At 48.5% G+C, this 9,261-nt stretch overlaps 1 protein-coding gene across 1 annotated transcript; it reads right to left on the minus strand.

Moving 5' to 3' along the window:
- Positions 1–974: 974 nt before the first annotated feature.
- On the minus strand, positions 975–6,031 carry LOC121844473 (piggyBac transposable element-derived protein 4-like). Its single transcript, XM_042314608.1, has 5 exons — positions 6,018–6,031; positions 3,721–3,827; positions 2,964–3,032; positions 2,139–2,657; positions 975–1,999 (listed from the first exon to the last, which is right to left on the minus strand). Exons 1-5 carry the CDS (start codon positions 6,029–6,031, stop codon positions 975–977), a joined length of 1,734 nt encoding a protein of 577 aa, XP_042170542.1.
- Positions 6,032–9,261: the final 3,230 nt, after the last annotated feature.

Raw genomic sequence — 9,261 nt, forward strand, 5'->3', positions numbered from 1 at the left:
AATACCTGGGTGTCTGGTTAGACTGTAAACTCTCCTTCCAGACTCACATTAAGCATCTCCAATCCAAAATTAAATCTAGAATCGGCGTCCTATATCGCAACAAAGCATCCTTCACTCATGCTGCCAAACATACCCTCGTAAAACTGACCATCCTACCGATCCTCAACTTCGGTGATGTCATCTATAAAATAGCCTCCAACACTCTACTCAGCAAATTGGATGCAGTCTATCACAGTGCCATCCGTTTTGTCACCAAAGCCCCATACACTACCCACCATTGTGACCTGTACGCTCTCGTTGGTTGGCCCCCGCTTAATACTCGTCGCCAAACCCACTGGCTACAGGTTATCTACAAGTCTCTGCTAGGTAAAGCCCCTCCTTATCTCAGCTCACTGGTCACCATAGCAGCACCCACTGTAGCACGCGCTCCAGCAGGTATATCTCACTGGTCACCCCTAAGCCAATTCCTCCTTTGGTCGTCTTTCCTTCCAGTTCTCTGCTGCCCATGACTGGAACGAATTGCAAACATTTCTGAAGCTGGAGACTCACATCTCCCTCACTAGCTTTAAGCACCAGCTGTCAGAGCAGCTCACAGATCACTGCACATGTACATAGCCCATCTGTTAACAGCCCATCTATCTACCTACCTCATCCCCATACTGGTATTTATTTATTATTTTGCTCCTTTGCACCCCAGTATCTCAACCTGCACATTCATCTTCTGCCGATCTACCATTCCAGTGTTTAATTGCAATATTGTAATTACTTCGCCAACAGCCTATTTATTTCCTTAACTTACCTCATTTGCACTCACTGTATATAGACTTTTTGTTTTCTTTTGTTCAACTGTATTATGACTGTATGTTTTGTTTATTCCGTGTGTAACTCTGTGTTGTTGTATGTGTCGAATTGAAATATATTTCATTAACCCTCCCGTGGTCCTGGTACTGTGTCTAGTCCCCGCGTCCTCCGGGTCACCCTGTCCCGTCCTGGCTAAAGGCCCAATGTGCGCAAGTGTGACAGTAGGTGTGTGAACAGCCTTTGCAGATGTATTTCTTACACCTGCAGCACACCGTGTGTGTCTTGGAGTCCTTCTTGGGTGGGCAGAGCTGACACCTCTTCCTCTTACTTGCCCCGGTGGTGGCCGGGGCAACGAGCGGGGCAGCGGCCGTGCCAGCGGCGGGGCCCTGGCGCTGTTGATCAGGAGGCGCCGCCGTAGCACTCTGTAGGACTTTGACAAGGGCTGACGCCGCTTCGGTGCGGGGCAGATGCTGCCTTCTTTGGATCAGCGGCTTCACGAGTGCCTTTCCCAGCTGCTCGAGGAACACCCTGCGCTTGTTCCGCTTGCCAGGCATCCAGTCAGGCTTGATCTCTCGCCATATGACAAAGGCGTTGTAGGAGGACACGTCGAGGATGTTGTGGAAGACGACCAGGGGCCAGCGGGCAGTCATCCGTCTGCAGCTGTAGGTGCCCACCACCTTGTCTAGGTTGTCCACGCCGCCCTTGTTGCAGTTGTAGTCTAGGATGAGGGCCGGCTTCTTGTCGCGACGATCGCTGATGTGGCCCTCTGTGTGCAGCGTGCTCAAGAGTAGCACGTTCTTGTTTCTCTTTGCCAGGTAAGACACCAGAGTGGCGGTGGGCGTGAAGGCGAACCTGGAGGACAGGACCTGTCTGCCCCTGGACTCGAGCAGCGCGGGCGGGAGCTCGGCCTTGTTCTTTCTCACCGTGCCCACCATGGTGAGGTTCCTCTCGAGGAGCCGCTGGCCCAGGTCGTAGGAGGTGAAGAAGTTGTCGCAGGTGACGTTGCGACCGCTCAGGCCCGTTGTCAGATCGAGGACGACGCGCATCCCCTGGTTCTTCTCGGGGCCTCCGCCGGCCGCCTTGCCGGTGTACACTTGCATCTTCCAAGCGTAGCTGGACTTGGCGTCGCAGGCCACCCACGACTTGATGCCGTATTTGGCCGGCTTGCTGGGGATGTACTGACGGAAAGGACAGCGGCCTTTTTGGAAAGGGGACAAGACATTAGTGTGGTTACCGTGTACAACGGGGTAGACAAAGGGCCAACTGTTGTGTCACACACGCTCTGTATAGACATGTAAGCACACGTGCACGCACGCGCACAAGCGCAAGCACAGTACCTCTGAACGGGACCAGTTGCTCGTCCACCGTCACGTCAGGCCCCGGGTTGTAGAGGGCCGGCAGCCGCGCCTCCCACAGGTCCCAGACCTCCCGTATGGCTGCGAGTTTGTCCGTGGCGAGTCTGGCGGGTCTCGACTGGCGGTCGTCGAATCGCAGCAGCCTCGAGTACCTGTGAAAGACCTTGAGCGACATGGTGGCTCGGAACACGGTCCTGCCGCTCTCGGCGTCCCACAGGCTTGCCGCGGCCTCGCCCCGGGACCTGTAGACGCCCGCTAGGATCAGCAGCCCTAGGTAGGCGTGCAGGTCCGTGGCGTCCATGGGTCGCCAGCCGTCGCCGTATTTTCTGGCTCCGTGCAGGTTCGTCATTTCCACAATTATCCTTTCTATTGCCGGTGTGACAAACAGGTGGAAGGCGGACGCGATGTCGCGGGCCTGTGTCGCGGCATAGGCCGTGGGGCCCGGAGTCTGGGCGCCGATGACAATATTAGTATCCTCTCTACGTAGGGCCGGCCGGACGGCTTACGCGGGATACCGAGACCCGAAAATGCTCGAGGCTCGCTTGCGCGCACCTGTGTAGCCCTGTGCAGTCGACCCAAACCCCAGCCGAGCAACAAGAACACTCGGCTGCTCTCTAGCACACAGCGGAGCACGTCCGGACCTGTGCAGCGGCCGGCTGGGTCGCTCTGGCCCACGAGAGCAGAGCGCAACTGCAACACTCGGCTGCTCTCTAGCACACAGCGGAGCACGTCCGGACCTGTGCAGCGGCCGGCTGGGTCGCTCTGACTCGCAGAGCGCAACAAGAACACTCGCAGACACTCTAGTACGCTCCACGGCACACGCCTCGCCAGTGGCTGACAGGGTCGCTCGGACTCGCAGAGCGCAGAGGGCCAGCCCTGGAAACACAGGGCCTGGGTCGCAGAGCGCAACTGCAACACTCGGCTGCTCTCTAGCACACAGCGGAGCACCTCTGGACCTGTGCAGCGGCTGGCTGGGTCGCTCTGACCCACGAGCGCAGAGCCCAGAGCCCAGAGCGCAGAGCCCAGAGCGCAGAGAGGTGAGCCCAGAGCACAGCCTCGCCACACTCGCAGACACTCTACTACGCTCGACGGCACACGCCTCGCCAGTGGCTGGCAGGGTCGCTCTGACCCGAGAGCGCAGAGCACAGAGGACAGAGCACAGAGCGCAGAGCGGGGAGCCCGGCACAGCCTCGCCACACTCGCCACACTCGCAGACACTCTACTACGCTCAGAGGCACACGCCTCGCCAATGGCTGGCACGGTCGCTCTGACTCGGGAGAGCAAAGCGCAGAGCCCTGGAAACACAGGGCCTGGGTCGCTCTGACCCGCAAGCCCAGAGCGCAACTACAACACTCGGCTGCTCTCTAGCACACTGCGAGGCACGTCCGGACCTGTGCAGCGGCTGGCTGGGTCGCTCTGACCCAAGAGCGCAGAGCACAGAGGACAGAGCACATAGCGCAGAGCGGGGAGCCGGGCACAACCTCGCCACACTCGCCACACTCGCAGACACTCTACTACGCTCAGAGGCACACGCCTCGCCAGTGGCTGGCACGGTCGCTCTGACCCGCCAGCGCAGAGCGAGAGCCCTGGAAACACAGGGCCTGGGTCGCTCTGACCCGCGAGCGCAGAGCGCAGAAAGGGGAGCCCTCCACACACAGGACCTGGGTCACACTGACCCCAGGACCACGGGAGGGTTAAGCTGTTGCCAACCCCTCACTGTGTTTGAGAAAATAATGAAGAAGAGAGGAGGAGATAGAAACGCATGGTGGTGAGATATTCTGTAGTTAAAAGTAATGTCTCAGCCAATTAATTATTAAAATATAGTTAAAGGTTATTTATCAGACAATTCATTATGGAAATATTAAGCTAGCCCAATTATTAGGCAATTCAATATCAAATTCAAATGTATTGATGGATAACTCTGTAAGGCGCCTTGCACAATCAATGAACCAAAAGCATCGCCCAGGTCTATACGTTATCTCCAAGACTCATGGATAAAAAGTTTGTAGCTTAGCATAAGGTAACCAGTCCATTCAGTATGCACACTAAAAAGTCCACACTTAAATGTAATTGCTACTATTTTTTTATTTTATGTACATGCTAAACCAATTATCTACCAAAGACATCTTGAATCAGTTTTTTAATGTTTATGTCATGCATAATATGTATTGTATAACAGCACAATCATTATTTTAATTAAGTTGGGCTCTACAGGTCTAAAGTACGCATATGCATAAGCTCTAATATGTGTTCGAGTGTTTGAATAAATCATTGCCTTAGAAAATGCTGTCCATTTAGTTGTGTTCGGCTTTGAAACAACATCCACAACGATCATCTTTTCCACTCAGTTTCAACCCATTGGTTCTTCAAATTTACCAATCACGGTGAGGTGAGTGTTAAAATAACTACACTGTTGTGATGATGTGTTTGATGTGATTTTCAAATTGCATTTGCTTCTACACCTGCATTGCTTGCTGTTTGGGGTTTTAGGCTGGGTTTCTGTACAGCACTTTGAGATATCAGCTGATGTACGAAGGGCTTTATAAATACATTTCCCTCCTTGACTCAACACTGAGAATTCCGAGGTGACTTAACCTGTCATCAACCACGGATATCCTGAGGTGGGTTTTAATCAGTTTTAGAGCTGAGAAGCTTCTCTCGCAAGAAGCACTGCTGACTGGTGTAACAACAGAAATCTTGCAAAGTCGAAATAGCTCATGGAAGACCTCTTTAGAAGGTTCTAGAAACACAACAAAGTAAAGGAGAGTAGATGGTCTGTCTCTTCCACTTTTTTTCTCCTATCGAGAAGCCCCCTGGTTTGATGAACCTCATGTTTGAGGTCCTCTAATTCTGACTCAAAGGTCTGAGCAAAGTCAAACAGAAGCTCCTCATTCAAAATGCTGTTCTCTTTGGGTTGAGAGACTGGACCCTTGCATTCTCACAATTCTTCTTTGAAAACGCCTCTGTCAAGACTGTCAAGCACCTGATAAAACATAGCTTTTTCGAAGCTCTCACCATCACTTTGGTCACTATTATTCTGTCCTACAGTGCTCATCATCAATGAGTCGTGAAGTCTCAAGCTTGTTTTAGGCTGTCTATTGCACACTGTTTGTACACTTATTTTGCAGTGCTCTGCAATTTCTTCAACCTCCATAGTTTCCAAAATAATAGTTCTCCAAAATAACCCTAAGTCAGCTTCAGAAAGACTAGTCCTGTAATGTGTCACCACTATTTTATGAAGGGCACCTACTAGATCCACTGCCCTTGCTACAGTCAAGAGAGCTTGATTGGTCAGGCATGTCAGAAAGACATTTGGACTTAGCACTTTACAACATTTTACCAAAATGAAATGTAAATCTGAGAAAGAAGGCCCCTTGCCTTTCACCACTATTTTCAAGTGTGATGTCCTGTAGCACTCTCAGAACTGCTGGAATCCTGTCCCTCAGATTTACATCATGCCATGTGTCTGCCTTCTGCAAGTCTCTGTAGTTCCCTGGGGTGCTGCTGTGGATACAGCTCTTTCTGAACTGCAAGCCACTTGAGATGAACGTACGAGCCAGATAAAGTTATAAAGCTTCTACAGGAGAGCAAAAAACTGGGTCAGGCACTGATTTTACAGTATCGAGAAGCACCAAATTCAAACATGTGCATTATATTACACACAAAATGTAAATATTGCACTGTTTTTAATCTGTGAAGGAGTGCAGACAGGACCCTCATCTCTGGATCTTGAAATGTCTGAAATACACGTTAAATAATGTCATATCTCTATGGAAATGTATAATTAAGGGATACACAAGATTAGATACTAACAGCTGCTAACTAAAAATGTGTAGTTTAAAGTTTATGCTAGGCTATTACTCTTGGCCAACCATTGGGTCCTTTTGGAACAGCATATCTGGTGTCTCTCTTATTGGATATAGATACGAGGATTTAATCGAGCTTTGAGGTTATCATTAACAGTCTGTTAAAGACCCAGATGCTAAACCTTAAAACAGGCTCTGCCTCTTGTCCTTGTGAAGGCTCCTAAACGTTAGTGCTGCTTTTGATACCATCGATCACCACATTCTTTTGGAGAGATTGGTAAGTAGTTTAAAAACCCAAATTGGTCTATAAAAGGACAAGTTCTGGCCTGGTTTAGATCATGTATCTGTCAAAAAGATATCAGTTTGTCTTTGTAGATGGTTTGTCCTCTGACAAATCAACAGTAAATTGGCATCGGTGTGTTCCTGACTATATACACTCTCACTCACTTTATATTCAAAATCAGTTCTCAAGGCAGGAAAATCCGTTTTAGGACCACTATTGTCTTCACTATGTTACCTCTTGGTGATGTCAATCGGAATCAAGGATTTGTTATCTTTCAATACTATGTGGACGACACACAGCTGTACATTTCGATGAAACATGGTGAAGCCCCAAAATTGCCCTCCCTGGAAGCCTGTGTTTCAAACATAGGGAAGTGGATGGCGGCAAATGTTCTACTTTTAAACTCGGACAAAACAGAGATGCTAGTTCTCAGTTCCAAGAAACAAAGAGATCTTCTGTTGGATCTGACAATTAACCTTAATGGTTGTACAGTCGCTCTCAAATAAAACTGTGAAGGACCTCGGTGTTACTCTGAACCCTGATCTCTCTTTTGACGAACATATCAAGACTGTCAAGGACAGCTTTTTCCCATCTACGTAACATTGCAAAAATCAGAAACGTTCTTGACAAAAAAATGACGCAGAAAAATGTATCCATGCTTTTGTCACTAGGTTAGACTACTGCAATGCTCTACTTTCCGGCTACCTGGATAAACTTCAGTTAGTGCTAAACACAGCTGCTAGAATCTTGACTAGAACCAAAAAATGTGATCAAATTACCCCAGTGCTAGCCTCTCTACACTGGCTTCCTGTTAAGGCTAGGGCTGTTTTCAAGGTTTCATTGCTAACCTACAAAGCATTACATGGGCTTGCACCTACCTATCTTTCCGATTTGGTCCTGCCATACATACCTACACGTATGCTACGGTCACAAAACGCAGGCCTCCTGACTGTCCTTACAATTTCTAAGCAAGCAGCTGGAGTCAGGGCTTTCTCCTATAAAGCTACATTTTTATGGAATGGTCTGCCTATCCATGTGAGAGACGCAGACCCAGTCTCGACCTTTAAGTCTTTATTGATGACTCATCTCTTCAGTAGGTCCTATGATTGAGTGTAGTCTGGCCCAGGAGTCCCTAGGAGGGGTGCGTCACTTGAGTGGGTTGAGTCACTGACGATATCTTCCTGTCTGGGTTGGCACCCCCCCCCATTGGGTTCGTGCCGTGGGGAGATCTTCGTGGCCTATACTCGGCCTTGTCTCAGGGTAGTAAGTTGGTGGTTGAAGATATCCCTCTATTGGTGTGGGGGCTGTGCTTTGGAAAGGTGGGTGGGGTTATATCTTGCCTTTTTGGCCCTGTCCAGGGTATTGTCAAGACGGGGCCACAGTGTCTCCTGACCCCTCCTGTCTCAGCCTCCAGTATTTATGCTGCAATAGTCTGTGTCAGGGGGCTAGGGTCAGTCTGTTATATCTGGAGTATTTCTCCTGTCTTATCCGGTGTCCTGTGTGAATTTAAGTATGCTCTATCTAATTCTCTCGCTCTCTTTCATTCATTCTCTCAGATGACATGAGCCCTAGGTTCATGTCTCAGGACTATATGGGCTGATGACTCCTTGCTGTCTCAAGTCCACCTGGTCGTGCTGCTGCTACAGTTTCAACTGTTCTGGCTTTGGCTTTGGAACCCTGACCTGCTACCTTGATGTGCTAACTTGTCCCAGACCTGCTGTTATCAATGGTAGAGAGGAAGAGATATTCTGAATGATAGGCTATAAAAAGCCAACTGACATTTACTCTGGAGGTGCATTTACTCTGGAGATGCTGACTTGTTGCACCCTCTACAACCACTGTGGTGATTATTATTTCACCCTGCTGTTGTCTATGAACATTTGAACATCTTGGCCATATTCTGTTATAATCTCCACCCGGCACAGCCAGAGGAGGACTGGCCACCCCTCATAGCCTGGTTCCTCTCTAGGTTTCTTTTTAGGTTTTGGCCTTTCTAGGGAGTTTTTCCTAGCCACCGTGCTTCTACACCTGCATTGCTTACTGTTTGTGTAACGGTTCTCTTGTGGTGAAGGAGAGTCGGACCAAAATGCGGCGTGTAGATTGCGATCCATGTTTAATCAACAAACGTAAAACACGAATCAATACAAAACTACAAAAACATCAAACGTGGAAACGTAACGAAAACCAAAACAGCCCTATCTGGTGAAAACACAGAGACAGGAACAAGGACACTAAGGACAATCACCCACGACACACTCAAAGAATATGGCTGCCTAAATATGGTTCCCAATCAGAGACAACGATAAACACCTGCCTCTGATTGAGAACCACTTCAGACAGCCATTGACTTAACTAGAACACCCCACTAAGCTACAATCCCATACATACACACCACATACAAAAACCCATGCCACACCCTGGCCTGACCATATAAATGAAGATAAACACAAAATACTTCGACCAGGGTGTGACAGCTTGGGGTTTTAGGCTGGGTTTCTGTACAGCACTTTGACATAGGCTGATGTAAGAAGGGCCTTATGATTGAGTTATTGATGACAGTTTATTAAAGCTGTAATTTACCAATGATGATACTTACAGTAACAAGCTAATCAGAAGTGCCTTGCATGTAGAGGAAGGGTTCTAGTAGAAAAACAGAGCCCCTGTCCAGAAACAACTCTTCCTATACAGCACTGGTGGAGATCTGAGAGGATTGGACAGGATGAAGCAATAATGAAATTCCACCTAGCCTATCAGAGGGCAAGGTGAAGCTATCACCATAGTAATCATTCATGTCTTCTCAGATCTCTACAAGTATCTTGGGGAAAGGTTTGTTTCTGGATAAAAATAGAGATGCATCTCCATAATGAATTTAAATTTCATCTAGCAACAGACCAACCACTATCCTAGCCAGCAGAAGGGTTTAGTAGTTAGCTACATACGTGCTTTCAAGACATATTTTATTTATTGGTATTATAAATAAAATATGTTTTAATTGACAAGATTCTCAGCATAAAAA

Source organism: Oncorhynchus tshawytscha, unplaced genomic scaffold (assembly GCF_018296145.1).
Source record: "Oncorhynchus tshawytscha isolate Ot180627B unplaced genomic scaffold, Otsh_v2.0 Un_contig_2792_pilon_pilon, whole genome shotgun sequence".
NCBI classification, from domain to species: domain Eukaryota; kingdom Metazoa; phylum Chordata; class Actinopteri; order Salmoniformes; family Salmonidae; genus Oncorhynchus; species Oncorhynchus tshawytscha.